Below are 15,006 nucleotides of genomic sequence, written 5' to 3'. Positions count from 1 at the left end.
TTAGGGTGAGTAAATAATGCAATTTTCATTTTTGGGTGAACTATCCCTTTTAAAACTGTTATTTTGACTGTTGTGCTCTACCTTTTCCCAAAGGCCTTGCGAAATCTTGACAACAAAATGTTCGCCAGCATTATCCCTGCTGATGCCTTTGCTGTCATGGTCTAATAGTTGGTGACATCAGTTCCTTAATGTGACAGTTTTAGTGAGGTAAGTGAAAATTTACATGGGGACAACACACAGGACATATAAAACCATGGATGTATTTTGACAACTGGACTGGACTATTATAGGGCCAAGAATAAGTGTTTTGATAGCTTGCTCAAATTACCTAATCTATTTAAACAGTATTACAATTAACAAGTCATGAGTGGAGTTATTTACAACAGTTTAACAGGTGTTTTCGACAGTAGATTTAAATGTCCAACAGAGGGCAATAAAGCCTTGGTTTTCAATAACTGATGGTAACAGATGCGTCCAGAAAAAAACAAAAACAATATCAAACCATTTCACATATGTAAATTCTTTGTATGGAAAGCTAAAATGTGACATTTAAATCAACAACATAAATTCAGACTTGGTTTATTGCTTTTTCTTATAATAAATAATATAAACAAACAAGATTAAAATGGTTACAGCACACACACACAAAAAAAAACGGGTTAAAACTGCCAGACCTTTGAGAGAAAAAGACGCAGGCACTTTTTTAGACGGAGAGCAAAATTGAATCAGTGCAAAGATAAACATACACTGAAAAGCATTTCATCATAGTAGTCATACTCAAATCCCAACAACTCACAAAAAAACAAAATGAACAATCAACAGCAAACTCTCACTCATATGGTCAGACATGTACAGTCATACCCAGAATGCCAGAAAACGACAGGGATGTGGGCAGATTATTCAGCATTAGTCTACTCGGCTTAACTGTATCCAACACATTGAGTTATTAAATAAACTGTGCATTTGATTCATCGTTTAGCGAAGCAAGAGACAAACAATAATATCGCAGCTACAAGAATTCACCCATATGTGTAAGTGTGGATAAAAGATGTCAGTCAAAATAAACCCCCAGTTTAGTCCACAGGATCAAATTAGTCACGTTAACAGCACATAGAATAACTTTTAAAAATAGGAAACTGTACAGAAAAAAAACCCACAGGAAAAATGAAGTATGTTCAGTAATGCTCAGTAAAGGGGAATTCTTGGATATTAACAGGAATCACTTCTCACAAGCACTCAAACAGCCTTTTCCAAATTCCAATCCATGGGATAGCACAAATTTTCACTTCCTCCTACACAGTCCCAGAAACAATTTCAGTTTAGGTGATATTTAATCCATATTCCTCAAATGTTTCTTTTCTTTCAGCACTTTTCAATAGACGCTCAAAGGTTAGGAGGTACTTTGAAGAATCTTTGGTGTCTGAATCATTGTGGTAGTGCTCCTGTTTTAGATGAACATGACTGAAGCTTTTTATCCGACATAACCTGTTTAAAAAGTTCAGAATTTGGTCAACAGGTCGGGTCGAATCAGTTTGGATCCGAACGCCTGGTCATCCATCCCCAAATCATCCTTCCATCACCTAGACTCGGCACACACACCTTAATATTTCAGGGTCAGTTGTAAAAGTTTAATGCAAAACTGTCAGACCTCACTGACAGGAAGATCCGCACTATCCAAATCAAGTTGGGGCAAAGGAGCGTCACACATTCCAAAGCTGCTACGTCGTCGCCACGGCGATTCGTGAGTCACTTGGAGAGGCGGGTCTCTTGCAGTGACAGGCGGGCATGTGGGCGGGGCAGGGGCAGCAGGCTCATGAAGTGCTCGCTGTCCCATGCCAGGCCTCGTGGGACTATGGCATTCTGGGTTTGCTGACACAGCAGGGATGGACGTCCAGGAGATGGCGTGACTCGTGTGCTGGCGGTAGAAACAGTAGCCGCCAACAATGAACTCCTAAATGAGATGACCGAGGGAGAGAATACATCTATGTAAGTTCTGGTCTGAATAAAGCGTTTTTAGGAACGCGTTAAGACTGATGCAGTGTGGTAATGTCTGAGAGCAGTCTCAGCTGTGAGTAAGAACATCCAAGAAATGTATTAGAAGTTTTAGATGAGCTTAGCAAAAGAAGGTGAGAAGTACCAGAGCCAGCAGAGCACCAGAACAGAAGTGTTAGTACTCAGAGAGCCCAGCTGTCCCACTCACTGGAAAACACAACATGAGAGAGAACGTGAGAAGTAGAGAGAGGTAGAAGCTGGACTGAACAATTGATTTTCCTAAGAACTAAGAAAAAAAAAAATTAGCCTTCTTTTGTCCAATAAGTTTCATAAAGACACTGTCATTAGCCAGATTTTGACAGCAGCCCTTGTATCACAATTCTTAAATATGAGAACATGAAGCACATTAAGAACATGAGGTTTAATAGCATCTCTAAACTTAAACTTGAGTAGAAAAAACTTTTTTTGACTAATTATTATTATTATTATTTATTTAATTCAGGGTGCGTTAAAAAGATCAAAAGTGACAAGACAGACATTTATAATGTTACAAAATATTTATTTTTCAAATAACTGACATTCTTTTAAACTTTCTTTTCATCAAAGATTCCTGAAAAATGTATTATTGTTTAGGAGCACAACTGTTTACAACATTGATCATATTTGAAAAAAAATGTTTGAGCAGCAAATCAGCATCTCAATGATTTTGTGAAGGATCATGTGATACTGAAATTTTAAAATAAACGAAAATTGTTGTACATTACTGTTTTTTACTAATTTTAATCAAATAAATGCTATCTTGGTGAGCATAAGAGACTTCTTTCAAAAACCTGCAATATTGGTGCATACATTACGAATTTTAAATGGATTATTATTGTATTTCAGTTCAACTATACACATACACATACACACATACAATATTCAGGATCTACAACAATGGTCATTTTGTATCAATAATAGTTACTCTAATAAATATAAATATATAAATATATAAATAAATAAATATATCTATTTTTAACAAATAAAATCACCTTTAAGTTTTTATTAGAGGGAATAGAAAAATATTGAGATTAGGGTTGCAAAGGTGTGGAAAATTTCCGGAAACTTTCCAAAAAATCCCTGGAATATCCCAAAAAATCCTTGAAAGTTTCCAAAATTTCTGGAATATTTCTGAAATTTACTGGAAATTTTCAACCGTTTTGCAACCCTAATTGAGATGCGTGTTAAATATTGTCAAAGACTGAAAAATTGCAATTATTTTTAAGCTACATCGCCCAGCCCTAGGTAGAAGGTGGGAGAGAGAAACAGAGGTAAACATAATGAAAGAAAAGAGTGGTGTGAGAAAGGTTGAATGACAAAATGAATATAAGAACGTAAGTAAAGGAAAGTCGACAAATATTGAGACAAGGTTGGAACTGCATTTGTGTTTAGAGTTACAAATGAATCCAGATATAAAAAATATTATCATCAGTTTGAGAACTCCAACACAACAACAACAACAAAGCATCTTAGTCATTGCTTTTAGACTGTCCAAAACATTTGACCTAACAATCGTATGAGAAAGCACAGACATGTCTAATCTAATAACAGCAGTGATTGAGGACCTGATGTCCAAGACTCAAGGGTTTACCTCACAAGACAGAAAGCTTACCCCCAGTCATTACTGAGAAGTTTGGATGACTTTTATGAAACAGACACCAAAATGCAACTCGAAACACTAAAGCACACATAACCTCATCATAAGACATACACAAAATAATGCGCAAATTTGTGAGGTTTGGAAATGTGCAAACAACATAATGCATTAATGTGCTTAAGTTGAATGTGTATAACTTTAAAAATGATGTTATAGAGAAGACAACTGAACGTTTTAAAATCAACATGACACAAAAATGATCACATTACCAAAAGCTCTTACTTTTATCCAATCAATTTCCAAAGGATAAAATAAAGTTCTATTTTAAATTTTTATCTCATCTAATATCCTTTCACTAATAAATATCACATAATGGAAGCAAAATGGGCCATGAATATGGTTTTGTGTTTATTTTAATCAGTAATTACCAGTTTGGATCATCATTTAGGAAGGTAAAAAAAAATAATAAAAAAAGTCAAACTTTATGAACCATGTTGCACACAACGATAAAGAATAATGAAATACAGATGAGCAATCGAAACGTGTGAAACATGCGTTTTGGGTGTGTAGCAGGAGACTGCAGTGGGCTGGCAGAGAGGCTGAAGCATTAGAAATGGAGAAGTGCATCAATAACTGTTAGTTCAAATGAGGGAGCCACAGGGTTGAGAAGAAACATGAGAAAAAAAACAAAGGTAGAATTAGCGGGAAAACAATGCATTTCTGGAATGAACTGTTGAATAAGTTTATTTCTGCATTTGAACTGTTAGGTGTGCGCATATGTGTGAAGTTATTCTGGAAAAGCGAAGTGGAATAGATGAGTACGTCCACGTGCGTATGTGCGTTAGCGACTCCTCTAAAGCGAAGTGAGGAAAAGGAAACAAGGGGCGGAGCTCACATACGTGCTGCCTTGAGTGACACGTGGTGTGTATCTCTGAATACAGGGGCTTGAATGCCTTCTGGCCTGACGCATCTGAAACAACATTGCAAAGCTGCATTAGAAGGAGTAAGGGAGAAATAGATGCAGGCGCCCCAAAAAGTATTTGGACACTTAATGTATGAATGTCATTGCATTTATATATATATATAAATATATAACAAAATATCAAACCAATTGGCATCTGCAAGAAAAAAAAACTACTAACAAAAACATTCTTACTTTTGAACAATACATCTGTTTTTATGACTTAAAACTTAAGTTTCTAAATGCATTTTATTGTGAATGATTATTGTGATTATCTTATTGTGAACAATCATCCCTGCATGTTTCTTTTTTTTTTTTTTTTTCAAACTAGTAATTTTTAACTCAATCTTCCCCAATCATTTAGACCTCTTAAACGCTGCCCCTTTCTTACAAATGACTGTGAGCTTGCATTCAGATCTGCCTTCATCCAAACAACAACCAATGAACAGAACCTAGCCTTCACCCTGCATTTTTCTTCTTATTCAATAATCCGTTTTACTTGGAAATACGTCACAACACAGAAGAAAAGATTTGTTGCTACTTCCATCTATTTCGAAATGTTTAACTCGAAAATGTTTCCATATTCAAAAAATGCTACTTCAAAAAATGCTACTTTGTACAGTATTTCTACAAAATATATCTATGACTTTTATACATTAAGTGTGACTGAAGTCTCCAAATACTTTTTGGGGTCACTAGGTTCAGAGGGGAGTAGGAGAAAAAGTATGAACCGAACAGATTGTGGCCCACACATAATGAGTGTACTCTCTGATTCCAGAGTGCAATAACACTTCAGAGCCATTACCAATCTTAAACCCAAACCACTGCAGTCATATTATTATTGACTTGTGTTTGTATGTATGCGCATATGTGCATGTGAGAGAGAGAAAGAGAAAGAGAAAGAAAGGCACATGATTAAACTATATATGTATGCAGGGATTTTTTGGAAAACATTCACACACTCTCCACGTGTTCTCGGCTTGACTCATGAATTCATGCTCCATTGTTTTGCTCAGAGGCAGAGTGACTACCTGCTTTTGAATGCATGTGTGCGTGTGTGTACATACAGAGGCTGCGGACCGGCCTGGGCCCCTCTGAGCCACAATGGCTCCTGAAATAGCCTTGATCCAGCTGTGCATCTCCTCTGGACTATCAGCCTGAAACAGAATGGTAGAATATGTAAAGTTTTTACATATTCTAAAAGAAACATAAAGAGATACTACAAAAGTTATAAAAGCTCAAGCTCTGAGCCTGTCTATATGGTTCAGAGATACAGTGTAGAACCTACATACGACACAGTAATATTCATTTGCACAAAAGAGAGAAATCCATTTCAATCACCCTTTTCATTAAATCTTGAGATCTTTGGACTGTTAAGTTATAGAAGTGCATGTTGCTGCTTGACAAGACTTCTCACCTGGACATAAAATGTTCTGGAGGTTGTGACAACTTCAAAGAGGTTGTCTCGCATCATTATTTCACTGAAAGTGAAAGAGGGAAGAGAACAATTTGTATATTAAATCTATAACTATAAATGCACACCTGCAAATCTAAATATACACTACCTTTCATAAGTTTGGGGTTAAAAAGATAAATCCAAAAATGAAAATTCTCTCATCACTTACTCACACTCATGCTGTCCCAGATGTATGTGGCATTCTTTCTTATGTGGAACACAAAGATTAAAAAAAAAAAAAAAAAAAAAAAGAGATAGTAACCTTTTAATTAGCAAGAATGCATTAAATTGATCAAAAGCGACAGAAAATATATTTATAATATTACAAAAGGTTACTATCTCAAATAAATGCTGTCAAAAAATCCTGGAAAAAATGTATCAAGGTTTCCACAAAAATATTAAGCAGCAAAACCAAAACTGTTTTCAACATTCATAATACTAAGAAATATTTCTTGAGCACCAAATCAGCATATTAGAATGATTTCTGAAGGATCATTTGACACTGAAGACTGAAGTAATGGCTGCTGAAAATTCAGCTTTACCATCACAGGAATAAATTACATTTTAAAATCTGTTTTAAATTATGTTTTAAACGGTTGTGTAAATGCACAACGCAATTATTTCTTCTTGGTATATTTACTTCATATATTTATAGGAATGTTCAGTCAAATAACAAGATTCCAAAGCATATGACTGGATTTGTACCTGTGTTTGCACTCCTGCACCTTATGGACCTCCTTCAGAAGAATAATCCGCAAAGGCTCCTTCTCCTGATAAGAGAAATTAAGTGAGAAAAAGACAAAGAGGTCTCACAGAGATAGATTTATTGGCATGGAGTGCTTACTCTGTGCAAGAACCACTCAACTGGACTAAGATTTATCCTCAGCCAGACACAAATGCACATATGAAGCTGAATTACACACAGCTGGCAGCTGCCTGGAATTTCTCAGGTATAGTGCTGTTCATGCTGAGACAGAGCACTGGTATTTGCTATATCTTTTGTTCAGATTAAAAAAAAAAAAAACTCAAATGTGAAAGAAAATAACCATTCAATTCATATTCTTTCTTTCATAAAACAGCAGTCTAAGGCCATTTCTAACAGAAGAGAGGCTTATTTATTCAAATAAATAGCTTGTACATTTCAGCTTACATGTCAAGATCAACTTGATAACATGAAAAAGTAGCCATTCATTCTAAAATTTTAACATGATTTATTGGACACCTGAACTTGTACAAGGCATTGAGCAGCATTCAACAAACTATCAGACGTAACTGCTTCATAAGTCAAGAATTAATACACAACATACCAGTTCAGACTTGAAGTAACTCATTGAGTTCTGCTCCAGAACAAAATATCTCCTTTTCCAGTTCTTCATCTGATATAAGAGGAAAATAGTAACCTGTAATGATTTTTTTTGAACACACACAAACATAGTTCCACAAGACCTAGGCTAAAACCAGTCTCTTAGACTCACCAGAGCCCCCTGTTTGACGCAGTATCCTGCTTTAATAACAGTCTGATCCTGCCCTGCTCTAGTGTGCAAATATGGCGGATGGTTTTGAGCCTTCCTCAAGCCCACCTTCTCTACTCCAACACTGTGTCCCACCTCTCCATCCTGCTGAAAGAGGTGAAAAAGGGAAAAATCAGACACATAAGAGCATACAGAAAAAAGTTCAAAACTAGGCATATGGTTTTATTTATTTGTCCTTTATTTCAATACAATTACTTCCCTAATTGAGAAGAACTGGGCAGCTACATGCAATTTTTTATTTCATTTAATTTGTTAATATTTATAACCATTATTATTATTATTATTATGAGCAGTAGTAGCAGTTGTAGTAGTATTACATGAACTTTGTTAATATAATTTATTCTTATTTATAATTTTGAAGTTAAAACCATTTTCACCATTACCATATTAGTTTTTGATATAGTATTAATATTATATTTCATTGTTTAATTCAGTTTGTTAATATTAACACTAATAATTATATTGTATTATTATTATCATTATTATTAATACGATTTATGAATATTTAACTTTTTACATAACATCAACAGCATATTTGTTTTTGATGTGGTATTAAAATTACATGTCATTGTTTTAAATTTGTTAATATTAGCATTTAATAATATAATAATACTATATTTATTCATTATCTTTATTATATTTGAATACAATGTAATAATATCTCATATTTCTTTATATTTAACTTTATAAATTAAAAAAAGCATATCATTATTAGTATCATTATGCAGTATCATTAATGTGGTATTAAAATAGTTACAGACAATCATTACATTTCTGGTATTGGTACTGACTAAAAATGTTTGTATCATGACAACCCTAGTCTTGACTGACAGTCAGGGATAAAGCAGGTATATATTTTGTGTTTAAGCCTACATGACTGAGAATACCTGTGTCTGTGTGACGACAGCCACTCCTGCAATGATCTCGGTCTTGTATGGGACCTGTTTCTTGTTTCCATTTGAAGCCAACCTCTGACTCTCAGAGTGAACAGCATCAGATGACTTAGGAACCTGGGAGAAAAGAAAAAGAAAATGAGTGAGAGGGAGTTTTCCAGGACGAGCAAAATCAGGGTAGCAGCAAAAGACTGAAAATGCAAAGCAATGCAACAAAAAGACGGAGGGAAAAAAAGGTGAATGGAGCACAGACGAATTAACCATCAATTGTTACGACTCACAGGATAACTCAACAACTGCTTATTGTGTAGCCCTTCAATCCATCAGCCCACGCTCCAAGAGTGTCTGGCCTACAGTGAGAGCTTTTCCTGTCATTGCATGTGGAAGTGTGATATATTAGTGATACAGAGAGAGTGAAAAAGTGTAGAAGAGAGACAGAGACATTGTAGGGTACGTGTGTGTGTGTGTGTGTGAGAGGGCATTCTGAAGCTATTATGACTCAGAAGTGAGGGTCGTTCAAACAATACAGGTATATATTTTGTGTTTAAGCCTACATGACTGAGAATACCTGTGTCTGTGTGACGACAGCCACTCCTGCAATGATCTCGGTCTTGTATGGGACCTGTTTCTTGTTTCCATTTGAAGCCAACCTCTGACTCTCAGAGTGAACAGCATCAGATGACTTAGGAACCTGGGAGAAAAGAAAAAGAAAATGAGTGAGAGGGAGTTTTCCAGGACGAGCAAAATCAGGGTAGCAGCAAAAGACTGAAAATGCAAAGCAATGCAACAAAAAGACGGAGGGAAAAAAAGGTGAATGGAGCACAGACGAATTAACCATCAATTGTTACGACTCACAGGATAACTCAACAACTGCTTATTGTGTAGCCCTTCAATCCATCAGCCCACGCTCCAAGAGTGTCTGGCCTACAGTGAGAGCTTTTCCTGTCATTGCATGTGGAAGTGTGATATATTAGTGATACAGAGAGAGTGAAAAAGTGTAGAAGAGAGACAGAGACATTGTAGGGTACGTGTGTGTGTGTGTGTGTGTGTGTGAGAGGGCATTCTGAAGCTATGATGACTCAGAAGTGAGGGTCGTTCAAACAATACAACTTCCCATTAGTCAGCCAAGTGACTCGCACACGGAAAACGGCATCAGGATGAGGAATGCAGAGCTTAAACAGGACAGAGGTTTTTTTTTTTTTAGAAACTTTCAGCTTCCCGTGCGTATGTATGTATGTGTTTGCCTGCACATGTACTCAGAGAGGGGAAGACGAGCCCAGTTAGGAAACTTGATGTTTTATTGTGCTGATGTGTTTTCTTACTGTAATTTGCCTGTAAATGCTTGAACTTTGTTATTTGGGTTACCTTTAATAGATAAACTCCAAGACAATACTAACTAGAATGTATCTCCCAGTGAACAAGTCTGTAGTGTTAACAGAACCACTGACACTGACTGAATGAACTTGTTGAATGCTTTCATTGTTTTTTTGAATGTTCCTGTGCGCAGCAGTCTGGGATATCAGATTAGCATGTAAGCTTGTTTAATAGCTAGATAACTAATGCAAACAGTCCAGGACTTTAAAGAAGCTTGAAAGGGAGACAAAATAGCTAATTTAATCTATATTTTCATGCAATGAAAACAGAATACAAGGGTGAATAAACTCTATTGTTAAAAAAATATAATACTTTTATGTAGCAAGGACACACAAAAAAGAGACAGTAAAGACCTATATGTTGTTTAAAAAAAACATATATTTCAAACAAATGCTGTTCTTTTCAACTTCCTATTCATCAAAGAATCCTGAAAAAAATATCGCCGTTTCAACAAAAATATTAAGCAGCAAAAGTGTTTTCAACATTGATAATAATAAATATTTCTTGAGCATCAATTTAGAATTTCTCAAGGATCATGTGACACTAAAGACTGGAGTAATGACTGGTGAAAATTAAACTTCATCACAGGATTAAATAAAATATGAAAATATATTAAAACAGAAAACATATTTATAATTGTAATAGTATTTGTTTTTGTGTGTTTTACTGCATTTTTGATCAAACAAATGCAGCCTCGCTGAGCATAAAAACATCTCTTTCAAGCATTATGGTAGTATTTATGTACTGTTTATTTATTCTGATGTAATTAAATTATTATATTACATTTCAACTGCAATTAAGTAAAATTACTTATTATGAGAATTAGGGCAGCACAATTTCAATTATTCCTTTTGATACTGTAATCCCACTTCATAATTCTGATAAATGTGTGATTGGTTATAATACACAATTCGTTTGATTATTTATTTGTTTCATTTTGTTAAAAAATAATGAAATTTGGGGGGTTTAGGGTGGTCCATTTTTGTAAGGGGTTATATGCATATAGATGCATATTCACGCTCACGCTTGTGGATTTTGCGTGTGTGTACTCACTGTGATTTTGGTTGCATTATTGAGCGCGTTGACCCATTCCACAAGATCCTGCTGATCATTAGCCTGCAGAAAGAATTTCCTCATTCCTGCATTGACGACTGTACACAGACAGAGAGAAAGAGCTTAACCCCATTTCCCATAATGCAATGGCCATAACTCTAATTTTGCCGAGTAGTTCTGAGAAATATCAGTGTATCAAAAGACTCAGTGTATTTTTAAAATGTCCATAAATCCCAAAAGCCCACAGATAGCCTGTTTTAGAGCCCAGCCGACTCTATGGATTATTTGCTCATGCTCAGTTAATAAGGCAGTGCCAATCAATTTCGGACTAAAAAGCTACAGCAAAACAGAACTCGACTCAGTTTTTTTCCTGCAATATCTGTTAATTCAGTGGCTTTCAGTGTTTTTCTGGGATAAAAAGGTGAATGCTAGAATTCACTGCATCACAATAAACTCCATTGTGCAAGTGCAATGTTCATTATGCGCAGCTGTACTGAAATGTTTAGCCTTCTACCAACAGTTCTCACTCATACACGTGACACCATTCCGTGTCATTGTATGGTTCAAATTTTGCTGATAGCATGCATTTCTAAGTGTTTATATAATATTTTTTTCTAACAATGACATTTTTAAAATGATTGCTTTGTTTTTTTGCGACTCAAACCAAAATGAAAGTCATGAATCACTGACAATCTTTAACTCAAGTGAGCTGTTGCAAATGAATAATTGAGTGAGTTGAACCCGAGAACCAGATCAGACCGGTTTTGTGAACTGAATCAACTAATTCATCTGACCCAAAAGAAGAGTTTTTGTTTTGTTTTTTCTTTCATTGCGCATTTCATGGAAAAAATATAGTCATATGGGCTTGGAAGATGATGAATAAATAACTCATAAATAATAAATAATGAGCGAACTATTCCTTAAGCTATATCTGGTTAAAAGCAACTGTTAAAAAGTTAGAAGTACTGGTGGTTATTTTTGAAGAACTAAACCAATAAACAGGATTTCAAAAACACTTCAATATGAAGTTCAGGTTACTACAGAAGCATCCTGCAAAGAGCAAGATTTTAGAAGCACTTGTGCACACATACACACATCTATCAAGTGACCAGACCACCGTTTCCTGTTTCCACTCGTGTTGCGCAGAAGGTTACCATGTGCACTGCAGTAACCGTACATGCAAAGCAACACAAATGTTTGCGTGTATAAGCTGTGAGAACGAGTATGGGCTCAAAATCATCTCAAAGTGTGTGAAATAGAAGAGTAGGAAAATTTTAGAAAATGTAGAGCACCACTGCATCAACATACTACTTCAATCCATTCGCAGAAGTACTAAAGCAGTGCTTACAGTAAAAACATGATCTAAAACCAAACTTATAAGCTTTCTGTACAGCACCTAGCCAGGATTCAAACCACAAACTCTTCAGTCAAGAACCGAGGCTTGAGCTGAAATTTTCAATGCCTGTTCACATTAAGTGAGATGTACAAAATAACATGAACGTGTTATATGAATAAGATAAGAAGAAAATGTTTTCATATCTTATGTAGTCTGATGGCAATTTTGATTCTCGGAAAGTTGTTCACATGTTCAAGCTATTTTAAAATTGTAAATGTATAAAATATATTAAAAAAAAAGAAATAAGTACATTATTAATGGACAAAAAAAAAAGAAATAAAACTTAAAATATCTGGCTTACACCTTTACAATAAAGACAGAAAAAAAGAAATGCTCAACTACATCTAAAGCATCATAACAATGAGTGTGAAGTAAAAGTGTGTATAGATGTGAGAAAGTCTTACCAAAGCAGTATTCAGCTTTTGGCCTCTGTTTGGTGGCATCACTGACCTAAGAAAAGAGTGTGGGCCTTGTAGCAATTTCTCAAAAATCAATGACGCAGAAATGGGAGAATGTTTAAAAACTATTGTGAGTGTGAAAAGGTGGCAGCTTACCTTGGATATGTAGGTGAGACTGAGGGAACCTACGTGTTTGGCACCTACAGGCAGGTTCTAGAAGACCAAGAAACAATATCACTCTCAGATAGTAAATCAGAACCTACATTACCCAATATCCAGATAGACAGATCATACCTGCGGGTTGTCCATATACCAGACCAGACTACCCTGCTGCGTGTCCAAGATGAAATACCGTCGCAGGAACTTGCCACTGTTCTCCAATTCTTCGATGTCCAGGAAACCGCAGATGCGGTTCTGCCGGTCCACGTAAGGCATGTCCACCTATCTTCACACTACTCATTCCCCCCTCTCTCTGATATCAGTAACTGCTGAAGACAGAGACAGAGATGGAAAGGGAGGAGCATGAGATAGGATACAAAGTTTGGAAAGAGTGAGAGAGGTTAGTCAGACTAACAGTAAATAAGCTGATGCCGTTATGTGGTTGTAAAAATTCCCCCTCCCTCCTTGATGACCCCTCTCTCTTCTTTTCTCTCCCTTTCTTGTGCTCTTTCAGCTGAAAAATATTTTCTTTCTCTGATGTGTCAAAGTCTTCGGCAGAGGATATGAATCACAGCACTGCCTTGCATTAGTAACTGACAAGACCATATATTATCACTTTTTTTAATTAGGAGGAAGGAAAAGAGTACAACCATGGTAAATTACCTAATGAAAACAAAAAAAATAAGAAAAAAACAACTATATATGAGAACTTTAAGAAGTGGCAAATTGTATAAGAATATGAAAATAAGATTTTGGAAGAATTAAAAAAATGTATTTTCAATTAAAAAAATAGTATTGTATTATTATTGTAAATTCAAAGGAATTTGTTTTGTCCTCAATTAATTATTGTGAACTGATGAGCAGTAGTTCATAATTCACAATACATCAGTGAGATTTTTTTTCTTGAAAGAAATTATAACTTTTATTCAGCAAGGAGGTATTAAATTGATGAAATACTTGTATATTGTTACAAAAAAAAAACTATTTCAAATAAATGCTGCTCTTTTAAACTGTCTATTTATCAAAGAATAAAAAGTAAGCGTGTTATGGAGTCAAAAAAAATATTAAGCAGTACAACTGTTTTAAAAATTGATAATAATAAGAAATGTTTCTTGAGCAGCAAATTGAATAGAATGAATTCTGAAGGGTCACGTGACACTGTAATGGCTACTGAAAATTCAGCTTTGCCATCACAGGAATAAATTACATTTTAAAATACAATGAAATAGAAAACAGGTATTTTAAAATCGCAATATTATTTCACAGTATTACTGATTTATTGTATTTCTGATCAAATTTAGTGTACATAACTACATATTTTTGCAACATGCACTCTCATGCTGTATTAAATAACATTCAAAAACATTCTGACAACACATGAATATGGCACACAATATGTCGGACTGGCAAAACCAAAAATAAATCCACCATTCTCCTCTTGTATTCTGAGGGCAGGGGCATTAATGGCATGAGTGTAAGTCATAGACAAAGGCTGTGAAGGAAGACAAGGCCTGCTGTGTCATCGCCCTACAGAGGCAACAATGACCATGAGTCACTTGACCAATTAGCATGGAGCACTGTTCTGCCCCACCCTGGGTTCCAGAGCACAGAATAAGCCTTGTGTTTTGGAATGCTTATAGGTTCAAGAGAAGCCCTGTTCTTCTAGGTTTTAAAGTATGCAGGCCTGTACCATCATAAGCAAAACATGATGTATAGAGCATTTGGGTTTGAACAAAAGCACACATTCTCATTCTGAGCTGTTATCGGCTGATGTGCTGCTTATCAGAGCCTGCAAAAGCAGGGTATCAGCTGGAGAGGATTCAGATCCCGTATTCTCACTCTCCTCCTCCTGATTTTCATTTTAGATTGGGCAGATAGTCTCCAAGACAGGTCTGGTCACGTTCTAGACAGGATTCATTTTGTTTTAGACTAGACCAACCACATTAACACACACAAAGAAGTTAAGAGTCCAAACTCTTTATCTCTGGATCTTAGACATGTGTGTGTGTGTGTGTGTGTAACAAGGTTAGAATTACATGTTGAGCTTAATTTATGTTATTTGATGTGTTTTAACAAGCACACGCACTCACACACACTCACACTCACACTCACACTCACACTCACACTCACACTCACACTCACACACACACACACAC

At 35.6% G+C, this 15,006-nt stretch overlaps 1 protein-coding gene across 1 annotated transcript in view; it reads right to left on the bottom strand.

Moving 5' to 3' along the window:
* Positions 1–563: 563 nt before the first annotated feature.
* Positions 564–15,006, bottom strand: part of LOC107689775 (pleckstrin homology domain-containing family A member 1-like) — a 19,634-nt gene continuing 5,191 nt past the window's right edge. The window contains exons 2-13 of the mRNA XM_016487918.1: positions 12,986–13,179; positions 12,848–12,904; positions 12,698–12,743; positions 10,898–10,995; positions 9,039–9,161; positions 7,521–7,664; positions 7,353–7,421; positions 6,751–6,815; positions 6,007–6,070; positions 5,657–5,746; positions 4,524–4,598; positions 564–1,951 (exon numbers count right to left, since the gene is read on the bottom strand). Coding sequence (XP_016343404.1) covers positions 1,643–1,951; positions 4,524–4,598; positions 5,657–5,746; positions 6,007–6,070; positions 6,751–6,815; positions 7,353–7,421; positions 7,521–7,664; positions 9,039–9,161; positions 10,898–10,995; positions 12,698–12,743; positions 12,848–12,904; positions 12,986–13,126 — 1,281 coding nt within the window. The 5' untranslated portion in view covers positions 13,127–13,179 and the 3' untranslated portion in view covers positions 564–1,642. The remainder of the gene's footprint in view (positions 1,952–4,523; positions 4,599–5,656; positions 5,747–6,006; positions 6,071–6,750; positions 6,816–7,352; positions 7,422–7,520; positions 7,665–9,038; positions 9,162–10,897; positions 10,996–12,697; positions 12,744–12,847; positions 12,905–12,985; positions 13,180–15,006) is intronic.

The sequence above is a fragment of the Sinocyclocheilus anshuiensis genome, unplaced genomic scaffold, assembly GCF_001515605.1.
Source record: "Sinocyclocheilus anshuiensis isolate Anshui unplaced genomic scaffold, SAMN03320099.WGS_v1.1 scaffold918, whole genome shotgun sequence".
NCBI classification, from domain to species: Eukaryota; Metazoa; Chordata; class Actinopteri; order Cypriniformes; family Cyprinidae; genus Sinocyclocheilus; species Sinocyclocheilus anshuiensis.
Note: the sequence above shows the minus strand (reverse complement) of the source record. Positions and strands in the feature narration are given on the sequence as shown.